This window comes from Asterias amurensis, chromosome 2, assembly GCF_032118995.1.
Source record: "Asterias amurensis chromosome 2, ASM3211899v1".
NCBI classification, from domain to species: domain Eukaryota; kingdom Metazoa; phylum Echinodermata; class Asteroidea; order Forcipulatida; family Asteriidae; genus Asterias; species Asterias amurensis.
The window spans coordinates 23,441,135-23,463,018 of record NC_092649.1 but is presented as its reverse complement, the minus strand read 5'-3'; the positions used below and the strand labels follow the sequence as shown (position 1 = coordinate 23,463,018).

The window sequence follows — 21,884 nt, the reverse complement described above, 5'->3', positions numbered from 1 at the left end:
CTCTAAAGTATTGAACGTGTTTTAGATTTTTTTGTCAGCAGTGACTCACACATTTTTGTATGATAAAATCATTTTGGCTCAAAAACAAAACTTGGGCCACATAACAAGCAAGATACTTTTAAAAGGTTATAGAATAACAAAAAATGTGTGAATTTGAGAGGTTTGTGATAACAATTACTAGTTTTGTTGAAATTGCTCAGAAAACCTATTGACCCATTTCACCTGACGTCATCAGCAGAAAAATCTTGAATGCGCCATACTGGTGGGCAATTTCACTGTGGGTTTTTATATTAACTCTATGCTGCGCGTTATGCAGTGAAAGTATGCATTTTAGGCGACGCAGCGTTAATACACGTAAACCTAACTGCCCACCAACATGGTGAGCGTGGCATCAGTCGCCGCGTGTGACACGCGTGCAAGGGGTCAATAGGCCTATTACACCTAAAGCCCTGTTTTAAAGCCATTAGACACTTTCGGTAAACAGTATTGTCCAAAGGCCCACACTTCGTGTATCACAAATTATGAATAAAATAACAAACCTGTGAAAATTTAGGCTCAATCAGTCATCGGAGTCGGGAGAAAATAACGGGAAAACTCACCCTTGTTTCCGCACGTTGCGCCATGTCATGACATGTGTTTACTATAATCCGTAATTCTTGTTGTCGAGAATTGATAATTGTTTTAATGTTTTCTCAAAAAGTAAAGCATTTCATGGAATAATATTTCAAGAGAAGTCTTTTACCATTACCTTCTGTAAACCCTGTAAGTGATTTGTAAATCTATGAACTTTTTTTGTTTTCTGTTCCGAAAGTGTATAATGGCTTTAAAACAAATTACCAGAGTCACTCGTGTCCAAATGGTTTTCATGATAGGATATGAGTGGATGTACAAATGTAATAAATTATACCACTTATTTTTAATGCAAGTTGCTTGTGGTTAACAGGAAAAAAAGGATTATTTTTGGAATGATTTATTATAAAAACTTGTTTTCAATGCAGACAGTGGTGTGAAGGATGTAACAAAGCGCTATGCCTCAAAGTGGATGTTTGAAACATCCAAGCTGAGAGTAGAATCAGGCTGGTGGGAGGATACTTTGAAGCCTTATATCAACACCAAGTGCACATTCAGGGACCAACTGGAAGATACACAGCTATGCAGTAAGTTATTTTCTGATTTCAGCTCATCTTGACCTTATAAAGAATGACTTGTTTTGTAACTCTTGATATGATGTGTGTGTTAGGAAGTTATACTAAGGGGTCTACATCACTCTACTTACCTGTAGAGCGAAAACTACAATTGCTTTGTTCCCTATGCCGGCAGGCAAATAGCTATAAGGTTAACATACAATAGCGCTCTCAAGAGTCCTATCCCCGACGCACTGTGACATGTGCACCACGAAGGCATGAGAACCTTCCGGTTTAAACCGGAATTCTTTTTTTTTTTTTCCTTTCAAAATTGTAGTCTCCGAGTTCGATGTGAATTTGCTATACAATTTGAGGGGTAGGTTTTTTGGGGTATACATATGGATTTCTCTAATCCCTCTTCTCTAGTCAGACAATGTAAGTTTACCTTTAAAATTGTATATTATCGCAGATCCACAAGGCATTCATGAAAAAACCTGCACCTAAACAATAAAATTACCGTCTAGCAGCAGGCCCAATATACGGCTTGTTGTCTTCCTGATCATGTTGTTATCGTGCATGCATTCCCCATGCAGCAGCAGAGCGACAGACATGCACATAAACTTGTCTCATTCCTTGCTAGCAGTACGGTTCTATAATGTTTGCGCGTAAATGCGCTTGCTGCTGTAGCAAAGATAACACGTGCGGGACTTTCGAAAGTCTACTGACATAACATTGCCAGTGTTTTGCACCATGTGTACTGTGTATGTGCAGGTTTGTACAGGAACCAATGAGCAACGCAGCACGAGTCTGAGATCGCCGGCAGGCCATGGAGAACTGGTACCTGTTATTGCCTCACAACCAGGACAGATACACTGGGAACCAGCAAACACACTGTACGTCCAGACGCCATTGTAGGAGCGACAGGGCATTAAAACTTGAATTTGTGTGGGGTCTAATCTAAACCTCGTTCCAGTTTTATCCTATGCTGAATAACAACCTCTTTTTCAAAAACATCTCACTCTCGCCATTTTTTTCATTATTGTTTTTATGTGCGTCGCCGACGGATTGTTGAAATCCAGAACATTGCAAAAGATTTTTTTCATACAACCGAAATTCAAATAAGGAACCTATGAAAAAGTGGTTGTTAGTGTAAAAAAGCATTTTTGTGGGTACAAATAAGAAATAAGATCGTCCAAAAAAAAAGTTTTATTATTTTGTTATTTTTTTATTCTGTTTCTTTTTTCTGTAATTGTAACAAAATCGCTGGGATTTTGCGCTGCGCGCTCGTGTTGTGTGCGTTGGAATAGTAACATTTGCAATAAACTTAATTTTGTCCTGTTTTTTCTGTCATCACCAATGCTCATGCCTGACCTCGTCAGGGTCCTCTTTTTCTCTTAGCAGGCAGAGGCATCGGTATATATCGGTAAGATTTAATAGTGCCTTGGTGCTTGAGAAGTGAAGTAAATAGCGGCTGTCCAGTAGAGGATAGACTGTAGAGTTGAGTTGTTTTTGAGTGTGTTTGATATAAATTCACATAAAACATCGGGGAGGAAAGGGCTTGTCGCCGTAGGAGGGACCTAACTTCCCTCCAAGACAGCCTGAATCCCCGCCCAAGCAATCCCCCAGCCAGCATCCCCCCTCCCAGCCATGGTTGGTTGGCGAGGCTGATGGATCAAATACCAGCTGGGCGGCGGACAATTTTATTCTTATCATACAAAAATGTGTGAGTAACTGCTGACAAAAAATCTAAAACACGTTCAATACTTTAAGAGGGAGTATCTGTGATAAGGTCTATCATATACATGTAGGGTAAAGACATATCTTACAGAGTCCGTATCAGAATCAATATTTGTAGGTTTTTGAAGCACACTTCAAGTCAAAATAAGTGCTTTTTAAAGGTGAATAGTTTTCTGTCTCAAAGTCAGACCTACTTAATAAATTGGAGTGCTGTACGAATTGATTTGTACATTACAAATTCATGCACCAGTCAAAGGGTCCAAACCAAGGCAGAAAAATATACATACCATATAATTGCAATGTGACACCATTGAGTATGTTGATTATAACAAAAGAATTGCACCTGAAGAAAACATGTTGAAATGGTATTTTACATGGTTTTAACATGAGGATGGTGGCTTGAAAGAAGTTTCCATTTTTTCCCCACACTTTTAACCTTGGAGCACCGCTAAAGAACTACATGTATGAACACTGCACAAATCAATTTATTCCTGCAACAAAAGGGATATGGCTCACTTAATTTATTCCTTGATTAATAATGTGAATTATTTCATGTTTTACTTTTAGAGCAACTAGAAGGAAAACCATTACCAACTCGTGTCTCAGAGTACAAGAACCATCATCTGTAAGTTGTTTTTTATATTGACTATTAATGACATTCAAAACACACGGTACTTCAAAAGAGAATTTAATAGGGTACAGACAATACGACACCTCCGATACATACAAATGCATTTACAAAGCGCAAGCAACTCCGCTGAATAAAAACAAAGCAACCCTCCTTTCACTGCCAACCCCAAGTGTACCCGAAATACGCCCTTCTTTTTACAGCGCCCTTGTCAAATGGTCTTTTCCACCTACATGGCAGAGTATCCGCAGCACAACATTGCACAACACTGACTAAGATTATTTAGAAAAAAACCTAATCTGTTCTACATGTGTCAAATGTCAAGAAACAGACTGGCTTGCAGGGCATTTGTGTTTTTAAACACCACTTTTCTTGTTAATAACTTTTATTTCTACTTACAATGATTCATATAAATATACTTTCCTTTTGTTTTCTATAGATTTGTTCTCAAGCGACATTTGTTGAAATTTGAAGCTCTGTATCCAGACACAGCTAATATCCTTGGCTACTGCAGGGGTGAACCAGTGTATTCAAGGGACTGTGTACATAATGTAAGTTTATATACAAATCCATCTTTGTGATACATTAATAGATTCTTACTCAGTGGGGGGGGGGTTGCTTGCTTGTAGAGTCTCTTTGTAGATAAAATGTCATCAAATAGCCTTTTGTATGTTTTCATGACTGGAGTAGTAGGTCAATCCTTATGTATGTACACGTACCTAAAAGTTAAAAGTCAATAGTGCTAACTTTGTAGCTAGACTACATGTACAATACCAACAGGTTGGACTTTGGCTATTCATGTGGTTTCTTCCCAGCTGTTCATCATCTCTAAGTCTTGTTTAAAGCTCAGACCATAGCCTTTCATGTTGATTGGGTCCCAGTTCTTACCTACATGTAATTACATTGATTTCTTGCAACATAAAAACAGATATTTCTATGATTTACAGTGCATTCACATTTGAGCTTCCCCTGCTCTCCTTACCAAAATGATATAGTTAAAAATAATAACAATAATAAAAAAATTAGTTGTTTGTGTTACCTTTTCGGTTTTAATTTTTAGTTATATTTTGTTTCAGTTACACACACGGGAAACCTGGTTAAAAGAAGGTTTAGCTATAAAACCTTGTGAACAGCCATACAAAACAGTACAAGGCAGACAGAGAAAGGTAAGGCATTTTACAAGCAATTTAAAGAGACAAATTGCCTTGGATTGGTTTCTTTGAACCATTCAAAGTGTTTGTTCAGAAATAAATATGGTTGGAAAGATATAATAATTAACATATTATGACTCACACAGCTATCCCCCCAAAAATCACTCTGGCCCTGCCATCTGCTGTAGTAACAAGTATAAAAAGTAAACCCCACAATTTTGATGGTCTGCTTCACTCATATTTACCTGTAGAGCACACTACTATTTTTGCATATTTCCCTATACTGGCAGGTAATATCGCTAATAATTAAATAGCGCCCTCTATTGGCCTCCCCATAGTACCCGCGGCATACCGCATGATCTTCCTCTCTTCTCTTAGCGACAGGAACGATGAGATGTGTTATTAGGAACTAGCGAAGATTTGCTCTAAAACTTCCCCGTTTTTGCTTAGACATGTTAGAGAAGCTTAATAATTTAGCTCTATGACCATAAACAGTTTGTGGAATTGTCATAGTTTGTGTCTTTTGATTGTTGTTGATTGTGAATATGAAGCGTTTTGGGAGGGCAAAGTCTGTCGTTACCGAGGGAAACTACACCCCTCGGGACAGTCTGGGTCCTCGGGCGGGAGGCTGCGTTGGAGACTACATGTATGTTGCTGACCCAGTATACCGCCCAGCACCCACAGCCACTTTCGCCTGCGGGTGACGGCAGCCCCACTGGCGGCCGAGTACTCGGTCGCCGGCGTGACCAAGGATGGTGGGGCTGGAAAACGCAAGGCTGTTTCGAAGGGGCGGGTTACCCGAGCCCCCAAAACGGAACATAAGTCGAAGAGAGGTCGAGTTAGCAAGAAAGACTTGTACTGGGTCTGATCCTTGCCACCGACCAAACCCAGAGCACGGTGCCGCCCATTGTGGCTAGCAGTCATGGCTCAATGGGTCCTGGCCTCTCGGGCCCCCTGGCACAGTGCAATGCAGCACAGGTGACTAGGGCGGGTTGTTAACCGGGTTTCCGGACCACGCAGCACCTGCCGACCCAATGGGTGTTGGGGCGCCGCTGGCCGGGGGAGGGCTAGGCGGACATTTGTCCCTGAGCGGGTCACGCTCTGACGGGCGCTCCACGGCATCGGGGGTACCCATGGAATGCACCTCAGTACTCTTGTCAAAATTGAAGGTCATTAGGGTATTTGGAATGAAGCACACATTTTGTTCTGTCTTGCCTTCAATGAATAAAATAAGATGTGTTCACAGAGTCTTTTCTGCAGAAGAAAAATTGTAACAAATGTTTTCCTTTTTGGCGAGCTGCAGAGCAGTGCGAGCCTATGTAATACCAATTTCCTCTCATTCGTCCGTCCGTCCAACCGTCCGCGTTAAAGTTTTGGGAAATGTTGCAAGTTTTTTATTTAGTGTAAGTCTTTGAGTTCAGTTGTTTTTGGTACATACAAGCCAAAGTGAGATTGTTATATACAATTGCAAGTAATTTTCAGTAAGTTTCTGGAATTTTGGGATAAACAAAAAAATGTTATTTAAGTTTTTGGAATAACATACATTGACATCTGGATTTAAAAGAAACAAAATCAAATTGAAATCTTGAAGTTTTGAAATAATCTGTTAAAACAAAAATCAAACTCTCTGTCACTGGTTCCAGTTGAATGAGCTGAAACAATAAAAAACATAAATGATCATAACTGATCATAACGATGTACTGACTTGAAACTTAAGAGTCAGTTCAGGTAAATAATTGACATAGTTGCTCACGATCAAAAAATGAATTTTTTTTATACTTTGTGGGTGGAAGGGCCTTGGGGTGCAAGTAAACAAAATTGCATTTTTAATTCCATATATAGCCCGTTGCCATAGTTACAGCTCTTTTTGTTTTTTGGCCATTTTCGGCCGATTTTGAGGTCTGAAAAACTGGTTTTTAGCTCTTATTTACAACTCCACCCCACCAAAATGCAAAATTATTTTTAAAAACCTTTGATATCACTACAAAGTATCATCCTTGGCCTTCCTTGAGAAAAAAAATTATTGCTTTAAATATCACCCTTGTGCTATTTTTGCATCATGCATTACAGTATGTTTTTAGAACTTGCAAAATCGACATTTTTACCCTATTTTTGGACCCCAAAATGTCAACTTGCCAGGGGTCTCAGAAAGTTCTCCTTTCGGCTGTGATTAGGGCAAACATTGGTTTTTCTATATCTGGTGTCGAAAACTTGGGCAATTGTATCCTGTTGTGACAGTACTGCCTCAAAACTAGACTTTTTTCCCCAAAACGTGAAAAATGCCTTTTTAAGGGTCTTTTCACATAATATCGACATACGTGTCAACGGTAAAAAAAAGGAACATTTTTCTTATACTTTGTGGATGGTAGGGACCTGAGGTCCAAATAAACAGCATCTACATTTCAAATAATAATATAACACATTGCCATGGTTACCGTTTATTTGTTTTTAGGCCGATTTGGGGGTCTGAAAAACTGTTTTTTAGTTAATATTTACAACTCCACCCCACCAAAAAACAAGCATATTTATAAAACCTTTTCCATCACTACAAATTATCATCCTTAGCTTTACTTGAGACAAAAAGTCATTGCTATAAATTTCACCTTTGTGGTGTTTTAAGATCGTGCATTAGAGTATGTTGTTAGAACTTGCAAAATCAACATTTTTACCATATTTTTGGCCCTCAAAAGTTTATTTTTGCAGGGGTCTCAGAATATTTTCCTTTCGGTTTTGATCAGGGCCAAAACTTGTCTTTTTATTTCTTTTAAGAAAAACTTGGGCATTTGTATCCTGATGTAACAGAACTGTCTCAAAAATAAACCCTTTTCCCCGAAAACATAGAGAAATGCATTTTGAATTGTTTTTTTTTCTTCATACTGAATTTCGAACATTAAAAAGTAATAATTCTATCAATCTTGCAGCTTTTCCTAAGCACTCTATAGGCTTAGTGGATTACCCAACATTGATCAGGAACGATTGATGACCTTAATTTTAGAATTTGCCAGGCCCAGCCCCTATCATATTTCTTGACATTGCATAAAACAATGTTTTGTGAATAGCGCCTCTTTTTTTTAAAGTGTTCCCTTTCGGTTGTTATTGGTGTTTTCATGTCTTCTGGGTAGAAACACTGTGTTTATTGTGTCCTGTTGTGACTGATCATGCCTTAAGTATAGTAATTTTTACAAAAACAATGCATGCTTGTTAAAAATCTGGCACCGTTTCCATGCCCTTTGAGTAATGAATACAAAGTTTGTATTTAAACATAATGGTATCCAACCAAATCATAACCAATGCTTTGCCACTGAGAGTTCTTGATTTGGCTACTTTACCTATTGTACAGGTATGATTCCCATTGCAAGTAGAGTGCGATGAGCATTCTTTACAGGTTGTCTTTAATACAGGGCCTACTCACCTTGGTCCCTGCCTGTTATACCAAATGTAAAACTTTTCATAGAGATAGAGATCATAAACAATGTAGTTTCTGTGCTTGAGGCAGATGGTTTGGAGCATCCAATCATGTCCAACACAAATGTGGGAAATTAAAAAGCCCGCTTAAAAGTGTTGGAAAAATTTGCCAAGATCTTATTAAAAACAATGATACTAACGATTTGCAAGATGAGCGTCAGGGATCATTTAAAAGGAAAACGTTGCCTGGGATCGGTCAAGTTGGTCTTTGAAATGCGTTTGTAACCGTTTGTTATAAAATGCATGGTTAGAAAGATGTTTTTGAGTGATACTAGTGTGGATCATTATATTCTACTTTTAAAATATCTTTCTAATCATATGCATTTTGTAATAAACGGTTACAAACGCTTTTCAAAGACCAACTCGACCGATCCAAGGCAATGTGTTCCTTTAATGAAACAACATTGAAAGAAGTTGTAAAAACTTGCACCTGCTGAAGATAAATAAGTAAGATGCATTTGCAGTGACAAAAGTCTATTCAGGCTAGTTTGATTATTTTTTCCATTCACTATCTTACTAATTCATAATTATTATATATGTCTCTGAGAACGATCAACAAAAAACATTGTCAAACATTACCTGCTGAATTGTTTATCACGTTAAATAAACCAACTCTTTTATTGCTTGCAACAGTACAATTGAAAGGAACCCCACCATAGATGGGGGGAACTGCTTACAGAAGGCCAAAGCAGGTGAATGGCCATTTAGATACTTTGGATACAAATTAAAAGATTTAAGTCATCAACAAGTCCTGATCAATGTTTGGTAATGCACTAAACCTACAAAGTGCTTATGAAAAGCTGCCAGATTGATGGAATTATTACTAACTTCTTGATGTTATAAATTCAAAATGAAGCAAATATTTCAAAATGCATTTCTCTATGTTTTCGGGGAAAAGGGTCTATTTTTGAGACAGTTCTGTTACATCAGGATACAATTGCCCAAGTTTTTCTTACCAGAAATAAAAGACAAATTTTGGCCCTGATCAAAACCGAAAGGAAAATATTCTGAGACCCCTGAAAAATGAAATTTTGAGGGCAAAAAATATGGTAAAAATGTTGATTTTTCAAGTTCTAAAAACATACTCTAACGCACGTTCTTAAAATAGCACAAGGGTGAAATTTATAGCAATATTTGTTTGTCTCAAGTAAAGCCAAGGATGATACTTTGTAGTGATGTTAAAGGTTTTATGAAATTTTTTTGTTTTTTGGTGGGGTGGAGTTGTAAATATTAACTAAAAAACCAGTTTTGCATACCCTAATATAGCCTTGCTCAAGGCAGTCGCATTATTCGCTCCGAAAAGCAAGCTGTAAACCCACCCGCCATATACCCTGTGCATGGTGTGTGCGATCACACCGAATGACCAACCCGTATACACACTGTCACATCGCACGAATACTGTTCACACAAGTCATCGCACTCGTACACCACTAACCGCATGCGGAGGCCGTCAGGCCGACAGCCTTGTCAGATCTGTATCTTCCCGTTTTAATGTGTTGTATTGAAAAAATTCCAATAGTGGACGAAATTGGGGGGCTCGAGGATATGCTAGTATGCAGCTCATGAATATGTATATCGTTCGTCAGACCTATCAGACAACACAGGATGTGAGGCAAATGAATTATTCATTTTGGCGTCCAATCACGCACTTCCCTTATCGCGACCTTTGGACCCTATCATGCGTCCGTGGTGGTGGTGTGTGAGGTAAACATGTCTCGTCTTTCGCGGGCATTATGGTAATGAGCTGACCGTGGGAACTCTTCGCTTATTATAGTAATGAGGTCAGTGGCTTCAACACAGATCTTACAAGGCTGTCGGCCTGACGGCCTCCGCATGCGGATAGTGTACGGGGGCATGGTGTCGTGCGATGTTACGCACAGTGAATACGGGTGGGTTTTACGCACAGTGAATACGGGTGGGTTTTTATACAGCGGCGTTCTTTTTTCGGAGTGAATAATTCGACTGCCTTGAGCAAGGCTAACCCCAATATCGGCCTAAAGTGGCCTAAACACAAATGAACTGTTACCATGGCAACGTGTTATATTATTATTTGAAATGTAAATGTTGGTTATTTGGACCCCAAGTCCCTACCATCCACAAAGTATAAGAAAAATGTTCCTTTTTTTTTACCGTGAACACGTATGTCGATATTATGTGAAAAGACCCTTAAAAAGGCATTTTTCACGTTTTTGGGAAAAACGTCTAGTTTTGAGGCAGTACTGTCACAACAAGATACAATTGCCCAAGTTTTTGACACCAGATATGGAAAGACCAATGTTGGCCCTAATCACAGCCGAAAGGAAAATTTTCTGAGACCCCTGGCAAGTTGACATTTTGGGGTCCAAAAATAGGGTAAAAATATCGATTTTGCAATTTCTAAAAACATACTGTAATGCATGATGCAAAAATAGCACAAGGGTGATATTTAAAGCAATAATCTTTTTTCTCAAGGAAGGCCAAGGATGATACTTTGTAGTGAAATGAAAGGTTTTTTGAAATAATGTTGCATTTTGGTGGGGTGGAGTTGTAAATTATGCTAAAAACCAGTTTTTCAGACCCCAAAATCGGCCTAAAATGGCAAAAAAACAAAATGAGCCGTAACCATGGCAACGGGCTATATATAGAATTGAAAATGCAATTTTGTTTACTTGCACCCCAAGGCCCTTCCACCCACAAAGTATAAAAAAAAATCATTTTTTGACCGTGAGCAACTATGTCAATTATTTACCTGAACTGACTCAAACATTGCTTCTAACATGTAGATTTGTATGAAAAGATAAAACTCAAAGAATTAATCACAGGTTTCAGTTGAATGGGCTAAAACAATGAAAAACATTAAATGTTCATAACTCCTTAATGCAATGATCAACTGGCTTGAAACTTAAGTCAAACATATTGCTTCTTACAAGTAGATTCACACGCAAAGATAAAACTGAATCACTTAATCATTGGTTTCAGTTGAATGATCTAAAACATTGAAACATTTTCATAGACACAACTCATTATTTTAATGATGAACTGACCTCAAACTATTGCTGTTGGCACACAGATAAAGATAAACCTCCCTTTGTGCATCACTGGTTCCAGTTGAATGAGCTGAAACAATTAAAACCTTAAATGACCATAACTTCTGATTGCAATGATGTTCTGACTTGAAACTTAAGTCAAATACCGCCATGGCAGCTTTGCTGTTCTAGTTTGTTACCTACTCCAAAAGAGAAATTGTTAAGACATTTGTCTTTTTGTCTTTGCTCATTCGTTATAAGAACGCCTCTGAAGTTTCTGTATTATATTATTGTTTCAGAAAAACTCTATTGATCCTGTTTTACCTCTTTATGGGAAATGGCAGACTGAGTTATACATCCCCCCACCTGCAAAAGATGGCAAGGTTCCTCGCAATGAATATGGAAATGTTGAACTTTTTCAACCTTCAATGTTGCCCATGGGGACCGTACATCTTCATGGTATGTTCTTTCAAACAAATGTATTTGAATAAGTTTTTCAAATACAAGTTTTATGTGTTTATGGACTGCAAGACAATGGTATCATTTTAACAAAATCAAATGGATGATGGAACTACCTGGTTTTGTAAAACGTTCTCCCTAAGCAAGTTAACACTATGATGACAATCACCTAAAAACACATACATGTTTAGCTTTGTTTCTATAATGATTGAGAAGTGTTTTTATTCTAAATGTTCCAACGTATTACGGAAAGGACACTACCCCACCCCTCTACCGATTGCCCCCCCCCCCCCTGTGTGTTGTACATGCTGATTGCCTCCAGCTGATTGCCCACAAAGGTACATCATGTATATTAGCTTAAAGGTCAGCTACTGGATGCTCTGAATTATGTTACCTTTTTTCGTAATAGACAGAGTCCATAGGAAACAGACAAAAAATATAACAAGTCACTTACCTCACATTAAAACATGGTAACAAAAATTCTCCGAAACGCTCCAAGCCGAAATTCTGAAATTGTGAGGTAAAAAAAAAACGTGCGACAAAGGACTTGTGAAGTCATATGGAAAATAGTGACCTCAATTGGCCAAAGCTGGAGAACTGTGCACAAACGCTAATGGAAAATTGCGCCAAGGACGTCAAGGGGTCATTGCATATCATTATAGTAGATAAGCAGTTTTAGACTCTCAGCTGAAAAAGCAGCACGGAGAAGTGTATTTTTGACTTGAATTTTTTATTACTAAATGCAGATTAAGTATCTAAACCAGTATCTACAATGTCTGATTCCAACTCGGCCTTTGGCCTCGTTGGATGTGGGACGCAGAAGTGCTATATTTTTCTGTATTCCACTAGTGCTTGTGTGATAACTTATAATATTCGTGCACCATCTCTTGTTGATGTAGGCACAAACTCCACCTCCAGTAAGTTTATTTTAACTTTAAGTCCTGTCCATTCTTTCGCAAGCAGAACCCTCAATTATTGATGTGTGTGGACTGTATGTACTCTTAAACCCGGTATCACTAAAACACATCTAAATTCATACTGGTAGTCAGTGCAGTCCTTTAATTCATCCATTTTGTTTCAAAGTCATTGTGAATCACCTGTGATTATTGAAGGAAGTGGGGGATGAAACTTTCCACCCTATTTTTTCCCCTTTTCCACTGCTTTGTTTGAATCTCAATTGGAATGTCAATGTCGGTTGGGGCACTGGTCACTGGCTGAAGCTGCAGTAATTCCTGTCGCTTGGACACGATGGGAAATGGCTGTCCATGTTCATTCACCCCCTCAGCAGGATTGGCGAGAATTTTGCTCAAAACTAACGGCAAAGAAATACAAATCCACAAAAACATGGTGCTTGATGCAAAAACGCAGCCTCACATTCACCAATAAGTCCAACAAATGTACTAAAAAGTGACAAAAACAAGACAAATATAAGACACCGAGCACACAAAGTGGTCGCCACAGTGCAGATGCCAATGAAAATGACTTTGTATTTGCAAACATTATTTATATGTAGGGTATACGTTTGATAGCTGTCAAAGACCACACTACGGTATCCTTAGTTGGTGTACATGTACATGTACATGTGTACATGTACCTCCTTAACATTCGTGCATAAAATAATGAACCTGTGACAGTTTGGGCTAATTGGACAATAAACTTGCAAAAAACAATCCGTTTTTACAGCAAGGCGGTGTGTGTGTGTGTACATTTCACACATGTTGCGAGGTAGAGAATGGTATGTTACCTCATGTTCATCTCATAGGTTTAATGTACATGGCCACTGGCTACGCTGCCAGCCTAATTGCTGTTCATTGCACATACAGGGACAATGGTATTCACGTCTTGAAATACATTTGGCAGGACATTTATTGGTGGTCAGAGGTCATAAGCAGGTACCACCAAGATCAACTGACTCCTTCTACATTGCGCATTGGGCTCTAATCAATAATAACATCCAAAGCATGTTAATAGCATGCTAAAGTTTAGCTACACAAAAACAGTAAATATTTTGTAGAATTTGATTGTTGTACTATTGCTTAAATAACTTGTTTCACTAACTTCATCTTGTTAATAGTCGAGTATAAAGACATTTTGTGTTTATTTGTTATATTTTTTATATCAACCAACAGTGCCTGGACTAAATCGTACTGCTAGAAAACTTGGTATAGATTGTGTACCTGCCATGGTTGGATGGGACTACCATAGTGGCTACTGTCATCCAGTGTAAGTACAGCCTTGTTATCAGAGTCACATGTTTTTCCTACAAAGATACATAAGCATGCTGTTTTGATCAGATTTGTAATGTCTTTTGGTAAAAATGTGCGTGTTTTTTCTTCTTTCTAGATTGGATGGTTATATTGTTTGCACAGAGTTTCAAGATGTTCTTCTTGATGCTTGGGAGAAGGATCAGATAGAAATTGAGGCCAAAAGAAAGGAGGTATTTTTGTCCCTAGCTTTATTAAACTGTAATACTTGTAAACAATTTGCAAGAGGTGATTAATTTAGCTGCCTGTGTGTGAAATATTTTGTTTGATTTAATTGTGGGTTCTTATATAGCGCTCATAACTGTCAATCAGTGATCCATCAAAACACTTCAACGTTCCGTATTTTCCTCAAGGTATGTGGGACTTTGTTTGAATTCTGAGACCTACTTCTTTTGCATAGAACCATGTAATGTTTTACAAGATGCTGTGGTGCAATATATACTGCCAATCAAACCAGGAACGCGGGGCGTTCCACTTGGTACCTTTACAGCCCCATTTGGGACTAAACTGGGATGGTGGGAAAGTGGCGTCAACAGCCAGGTGGATTAGGTGCCGAAAGGAAAATATTAAAGGTGCACTTTTTACAGGTGCAAGAAAAGAAAAAAAAATAATTTAAAGGACAATATTGTCATGCAGAGGCCGCATTGCTCTGATTGCAGGGATGGCTGATGTTTGGAAGACCTGTATGGATGGAGCTATGTGTAAGACAGCAGATGGTGGGAGCCTGTTCCAAACTGACATAGCCCTTGGAAAGAAGACATTGTATACATTAATGGTTGGAATTGTTAAGGAGGTGTATTTGAGTGGGTGATCGACTCGTTGTGAGATATGAGTATGGTATTTGTAGCCATCAGATATGAGTTTTCCATTTAAGGAATAAAACAACTTTTAAAATAGTTTTACTGCAAAATTGTTTGTGAGAAAATGAATCTTGTAATTGCCACGTAGGTTGAGTGTTGTTTATATTTTTATTTCAGAGAATAGAGACACGTGCAGTGAAAAACTGGAAACGTCTTTTCAGTGGTATTCTCATAAGAAAGCGTCTGAACAAACGCTTCAAAGTGGATACAGACCACAGCTTTGACGAGTAGAAATCCCACCTGCTGACCAATAACAATACAACAAGCCTTAAAGGAGACTGTGGTGGAGGCAATCGCTTACCTTTATAATAATAACATTTTAACCAATTCTTTACAAATGATTCTTTTTCATTTGCATAGATAACTTTTGTTTGGATCAGTGTCTGTATATATAATCAGGAAAAATTAAAGGTGTGGTCACACTTTGGAAATGAAAAAAACTGTATAATCCGTATCCTAAAGCCTACTTAAAAAAAGAATTGTAATTGTAGAGATCATCCTGTGGAATGGGTTGGCTCAAGTGCCTCCTGTTGAAGTATGTCAACAGAACTTGAATCTCCAAATAGCACTAACAGAACAGCTTTGGAAATTGTTGTATTGGTTGAATGATGCTCTCAATACAGACTGAGAAGCTATTGGTACCCGCTGTGAACAAACACAGTGCTTTTCATCTCCTTCATGTATATGTGCAAGGATTCAGTGTTCTTGATGAAAAAAAACAGTGATGACCCTGGCATTGTATCATTAATTTAGGAAATGTTTCAGCCGTATGGGGAGGATCAGTACAGATGTTGGACCCTATATTATTTATGATTACTTCCATGTCTACTTAAGTATATTGACTTCACTGATAAGAGTGCACATAGAAAGGGAAGTAAGATTAGCTCAGGATTTCTATTATGATTTAGGGGTGTTTATTTTTAGGGGTGGCTTCTATCGTAGATGCTTCTAGTGATTGCACTACAGCAGAGTAAGGTGAGTGAAAACAATAATGTCAATAATGTACATGTATACCCCCATGGTGTTCTCAAAATCTTAATATATACATGGAGGAGCAGTGATGATACCTAAGTTATGTAAAACATTTTACAACAGAAAAACAAATTTCAATCGACCTTTCCAATTAAATTATGTAAAGTACATTCATGCGTGCACACTAGACACTACTTGGCGAAACAAGTGAAAATTATTTTCTTTTTTTATGGTGGTGTGACGCATGTTTCCCAACCAATAGTATCTGTATGCATGTATGAATGTTATAAGAACATTTATAAAAACATCTATTCATATGAGATTGTGCATGGCAACAAGTTTATTTTAATGACATCTGGAAATTTTGAATGCAACAAAAAAGCTGAAGAGATAAAATTAAAAGAATGTAATAGCCCGAGGTCGATTTCACAAAACTTTTCCCAACTAAACTTAGGATAGAACCTACCTACTGTAAGATTTAGAACCAAGCCTACTTAAGGATCACCTAGGATTGATTTCACAAAACTGTCTTAAATACACTGTACATGTACACTGTTGGTCATTGTCAAAGACTAGTCTTCACAGTTGGTGTATCTCAACATATGCATAACATAAAATTCTAAATCTGAGGTCTCGAAATCAAATTCGTGGAAGATTACTTCTTTCTCGAAAACTATGTCACTCAAGAGGAAGCTGTTTGTCACAATTGTTTAAACCTCTCCCAATTTCTAATGATGATAATTATTTTGAGTAATTACCAATAGTGTCAACTGCCTTTAAAGAAACTGGAAACTATTGGTTTTGGTTAAAGACTATTCTTCATAGTTGGTGTATCTCAACACATGCATAAAATAACAAACCTGTGAAAATTTTAGCTCAATCGATCGTCGAAGTTGCGAAATAACCATGAAAGAAAAAACACCCTTGTCACATGAAGTTGTGTGCTTCAAGTTGTGTCTCAAAAAACTACATTACTTCAGAGGGAGTCTTTTCTCACAATTTGTTATACTATCAATCTCTCCTCATAACATGTACTTGTTTCCAAGAAAGGTGTTGCATGTATGCTAATAATTATTTTGAGAAATTACCAAGCAGGACGGTCCCAAGAAGTATAAACAAGTTCTCAGACAATTGCAATGGCTATTTCATGCCTGTACCGCCTTAGGTAAAAGCGACAGTATGATTCGCACATCACATGATCTTGCACTTCTCCGTCAGAAATAACAGACCGATTGCCATTTTCTATTCGCTCAGTGTTGACAAAATATAAACAGTTGATTTTAGACCTTTATTGGTGAACATTAAGTGTGTGTGTTTGAATAAAGCATAGGCATGAAAGGTAAGCTGTTTTTAGGCAGCACAGTTTGCGAAGACAACAAAGGGGCATACTGTTTCCAACATGCAAATTATAATTCAATGAGGACTCAAATGTCAACTTAAAACTTGGTGTGTGAATTGGTTATTGGATTCCTCCGTGAAGTCTGTCATCATTGAACCTATTTGTAACATTGCAAGGTCACTGTGACAACAAATTGATGTTGGATTGATAACTTGGGATGGACTTTGCATATCAACTGCAAACTTGGTTTGTGGATTAGTCTTGGGGTCCTCGTCCTTACTCAAGATAAGATGAGTCCTAACTCTTTGTGAAATCAACCCAGGTATTTATAGTCTCACTTGTGTGTACATCAAACATGAGAGGTAGATAAAAAGATAAAAACTTGCATATAGATACTCAAGACTTGCCATTTGGCATTTGTTTATACTAATAGTTTACATTTGTATTAGTTGATGATATTTCAAGGTTACCAATAAAATTCTGAAACACTTTGTTTTGTTTATGCCATGTAACACACCTTTTATTTATTTATGTGTACAGTTCTAAAATAATAACAACATGTTTCCATCCTTACCCATGTTCGTTTAAAATACAAAAACATTTCTTATAGCAATATACCGGTATGGTGATCTACATTTTAGTTGTATGTTTTCTGCATTGTGGTTTGCAGAAAAACCAATACAGTTGTCTAAAGTAAAATAGTTTTAAAAAAGAGATGGTATGCTTAAGGTATCTACTTGGTATACTTAAAATATCATGTTATGTACATTTATACAAGATAATTAGTTGGGATTACCAAACAATACACTACGTTGATGTGATTGACGTCCCATGTGCTGTGTTGTTCAAAAAAACATTTACAGAAAAACAAGTTGCCGTAATGCAAAGTAATATTCAACTACTTTGTTACTGTTTTTGTGTAACTATATATTTTGTTTTCAGGGAATATTTTGCTAGTAAAGCACTGGTAGGCAAATGGCAACTGGCTAGCTATTCAGATCAAGCTTTTATGTAGATAGCTACTCAAACTTAATAGGCCCACATAGCCTTAATTCACATGCAATCAAACTCAAGTCAATGTACATGTATTTACTAGAAGTTTAAACATTTGATCTGAATAGCTAGCATGACTGATTCAATATTTACTCTGCAGAATAATATTATTATCACTATCAAAAGTACATCAGTTCATGTTCAAGTACATATGAGGGTGTAAACAAAATATTTCAAAAGAAATGTACAATAATATGAGTTTATGGTATGTTGACAATCATAAACAACACAGCAATTTAATGTTCATTATTTCCAACACCATAAAGCCCTTCACCACATTCAAGTAACTAATTGCATCAGAAACTAATTCAATGGTTGTTTTTGTTTTTAATACAAGGTATAGTTTAAATATTACAAAAAACTTCATAATTGTACTTGCAAAATCAAATATTAAAAAAAAAAATGCTTTATTTATATTTTGCAAAGAAAATTTGAGTACAAATACCTACATGTAAGCAGGCCCATGTAGGGGAATTAAGGGCAAACAATTCAACAGCGAGAACGTTTGCCTCTGCAGGATTATATATTATTTAAACACATCAGCTCAAAGTAATATTTCCTATCATTACATGTTTTCATGTATTATGTAACTGCAGACACTTGAACACGCTTTCAGTCATTTCATTCCCTAGGAACTTCACTCCATCATAAACAGTAAGATTTATTTTGCTAGAATATCAATATGTATACCTTAAAGGATTCAACCGTCAATTTCACAAAACTCTTCCTAACTTAAGACTAATCTTAGGTCTTAGGACGAGTCCCAACCATGTAGCATGCAGACCTTAAGATTAATCCTAAGTTAGGACGAGTTACTCGTCCTAACTCGAGATAAGACGAGTCCCAACTCTTTGTGAAATCAACAACGGGTACTTTTTTTAAATGTCTACAGATTAACAATAAACTTGCATAATGATAATGCAAGATAAAGATAGTGGAAAGCTTCCCTTCAAATATTACTAACTTAGGTTCTGCAGTTTTTGAGAAATGAGTAAAAGAAGTCACAAAATAATTTTTGTCTTAACTATATATTAGCATGTTAAAACCCATTAAAGCTATCGCACAATTAAGGCCCACACTTCGTGTATCACAACTTATATATAAAATAACAAACCTGTGAAAATTTAGGCTCAATCAGTCATCGGAGTCAGGCAAAAATAACGGGAAAACCCAGCCTTGTTTCCGCATGTTTCGCCGTGTCATGACGTGTCTCCGTCTCGTGACGTGTCTCGATACCCAGAATTGATACTGTTTTGCTGTTTTCTCAAAAAGTAAAGCATTTTGTGGAATAATATTTCAAGGGAAGTCTTTCACTATTACCTTCTGTAAACCCTGTAAGTTATTTGTAAATCTTTGTACTTTAAACTTTTGTTCTGTTAGAAAGTGTCCAATGGCTTTAACAAATTTGTTTTACTCATTTCTCAAAAACTGCAGCACCTCAGTTAAGTAAAAAGTAAGGGAAGTTTACTATCATATGTTCAAGCTGTGCAAGTTTGATGTAAATCTGTGGACATTATTGTGTTCAGAAAAAGTACATAGACCTTTTGAAATCAGGTTGTTTTGATCCATCCATACAAATGTTATTACTTTGAGACAAATTTCAAAGAAACAGAGACTTAATTCATGAGGTAAACTGATTTTGTTTGGACAAAAACTAAACTTTCAGTAACAAAATGGTCATGAATAATTTGGTATAAAGACATTCTTATTAATGTTGTTTTGCTGGAAATAACTTATTTTAAGTGATTGTAATGGAAACGAAGACTCCACAAAATGAAAACAGATCCAATACTTTATTTTTTTTATATATTTGTGACCAAATACAGTACAGGGCAAATTTTTGAAATGTCTGGGAAATAGTGTCAGTATAATATTACACTTTGCCCATTTTAATTACTTTCCTTCTTTCCACATTCATATAAAAAGTACTATGAAAATGGAGTGTGAGATAAATTTAGTCTGACAATAGAACAGTTGATTTGTCAGTAACTGTGGCACTTTAAACTCATAAACAAATATGGACCAGTTTTTTAAAATAATGTTCAGTCTGTATATCCAATTTAATACACCTTACCTCCACATGACAGGATTTTACAAAATCAGAACCTATAAACTCTCTAAGGAAGTCATGTTTTTTATTCAAGGTTATAAAAAAATTGGAAATACCTAAAAAGCACTATTGGTAATAACACAAAACAACTGTTAGCATAAAACTTACTAAGGAACAAAAACAAAAGAGCAACGAAGAGCGGTTGATATTACAAAACATTGTATGAACCTCTGGGGTAACATAGTTTTTGAGAAAGACGTCATTTCTCACTTAAAATTTGAATTGATTTCAAAATCAAGCATCTAAAAGCACACAACTTGTGCGATAAGGGGTGGTTTTTCTTACATTATTCTCTCGACCAATTGTGTTCAAATTTTCACATACACCAAATGAGAAGATTGGTATTTGACAATCACCGAAGGTGTCCATTGCCTTTAAAATTGTTTTGTTCACTTGACACAAAGTAAGATTCTACTACTCTTGTAAATCCATGTTGCCAAGATAAGCATGCAGTCTTTGAATGTAGCCATCGTCTGACCAGCAGACTTCTAGACTTTTAAACTCATGAGAGGAAATTAGATGGTGGAAGCTCAGACTGTGTATCATCCATGCTTGTCAGACTGCTTCGTCTACTGCTATGTAAAGAGGCAATTGGTGAAGATTGGCACAATAGTGGATCCACTCCAGTGTGCAAAGTATTATCGTCCATCATTTCCTCGATACTTGATTTGTTCTGTAACATATTTGCAGTTCTTGAGTTTCCAAAGCTGCCTTCATTAGCAAAAGTAGCTGCTCTGTAAATGTGGCCACCATTCTCTTTCATCTCAGATTTTTCACCTTTAATGTTCAAATCAAGATCATTGCTCTGGAGACGCATAAATTCACTGGCTATATTTTCTGTCTTTGTCTCCTCACTAAGAGCAGTGCTTGGAATGTTGAATTGCTTGCATCGCATTTCCAACTCCTGTGAGGAAAAATATACAGAATTATTGTAAAGGTAAGGTCATATATAGATTGTCAAGAAAGATACAATAAAAGTTACATGTGAAAGTTTCAGCAGGATACAGTGTTGAAGTTTACTTGCTGAGAAAATAGATTTGAAAAAAACTCAGTATTTTCACAGGAACGGGGAATCCATACAACCACATCTATAGTTGCAGCATTCGTGAATGGACATTCATGCGGGAATCATTTAAAAGATTCAAATGCAAATGTTTGGGGGGGGGGGGAATTGTCCGTGAAGGGAATCCTTTCTCATATAAACTGCCCACAAGAAGTACGAACACTTTTTCTGGTTGCGTATATTCAGCTGTGCTATTTGGTCAAAGACAGTCCTGTCGGAACAGCTATTGTAATCGTCCAGATTTTTATTTTTTTCATCTGTTCGGAACTTCAGTCGGAACAGCTATTGTAATCGTCCAGATTTTTTTTTGTTTTTATTATTATTCTTTCTTTCCCTAAAACCCTATTGGAATTACATTTGACTTTTCTAATTCCCAAATGTCAAATTGGAATAATCAGAAAGAGACAAATCTATACACCATAGTAAAGCTTATGACCTGACTTAATTTTTAGATGTATGTAGATGCTGTGCTCAAGAAGTTGACGGCTGATTTCAAAGATTTTTTCAGTATGAGACTCCTTAGGCATAAAGATTTGCCTTGGGTAAACGTGACCCGATTTAACCTCTACTTCTGGATGAAGCGGAAGTGGGACCATATCTAAAGAGTTACACAACCGGCTAAAAAAATTCTTCAGTTACAGACTCCTCAGGCTT

The 21,884-nt window shown here is 37.0% G+C and overlaps 3 protein-coding genes across 5 annotated transcripts in view; 1 reads left to right on the top strand and 2 right to left on the bottom strand.

Annotated features, from left to right (window-relative positions):
• The window catches only part of LOC139954235 (DNA repair protein complementing XP-C cells homolog), a 37,851-nt gene extending 20,356 nt beyond the window's left edge, over window positions 1-17,495 (top strand). Inside the window, exons 10-17 of one of the 2 annotated variants that reach the window (XM_071953954.1) lie at window positions 999-1,157; window positions 3,429-3,486; window positions 3,929-4,040; window positions 4,566-4,655; window positions 11,410-11,569; window positions 13,699-13,792; window positions 13,913-14,006; window positions 14,811-17,495. In XM_071953954.1, the coding sequence (XP_071810055.1) occupies window positions 999-1,157; window positions 3,429-3,486; window positions 3,929-4,040; window positions 4,566-4,655; window positions 11,410-11,569; window positions 13,699-13,792; window positions 13,913-14,006; window positions 14,811-14,924 (881 nt within the window). In that variant the 3' untranslated portion in view covers window positions 14,925-17,495. Of the gene's footprint in view, window positions 1-998; window positions 1,158-3,428; window positions 3,487-3,928; window positions 4,041-4,565; window positions 4,656-11,409; window positions 11,570-13,698; window positions 13,793-13,912; window positions 14,007-14,810 lie in introns of those variants that run through there. The other variant, XR_011788076.1, reaches the window with a different exon arrangement.
• LOC139954245 (U6 snRNA-associated Sm-like protein LSm3) overlaps window positions 1-21,884 on the bottom strand; it is a 514,674-nt gene that overhangs the window by 83,461 nt on the left and 409,329 nt on the right. The gene's annotated exons all lie outside the window — the stretch shown is intronic.
• The window catches only part of LOC139954239 (microphthalmia-associated transcription factor-like), a 59,822-nt gene continuing 55,420 nt past the window's right edge, over window positions 17,483-21,884 (bottom strand). The window contains exon 7 of one of the 2 annotated variants that reach the window (XM_071953959.1): window positions 17,483-21,071. In XM_071953959.1, the coding sequence (XP_071810060.1) occupies window positions 20,670-21,071 (402 nt within the window). In that variant the 3' untranslated portion in view covers window positions 17,483-20,669. The remainder of the gene's footprint in view (window positions 21,072-21,884) is intronic. The other variant, XM_071953957.1, reaches the window with a different exon arrangement.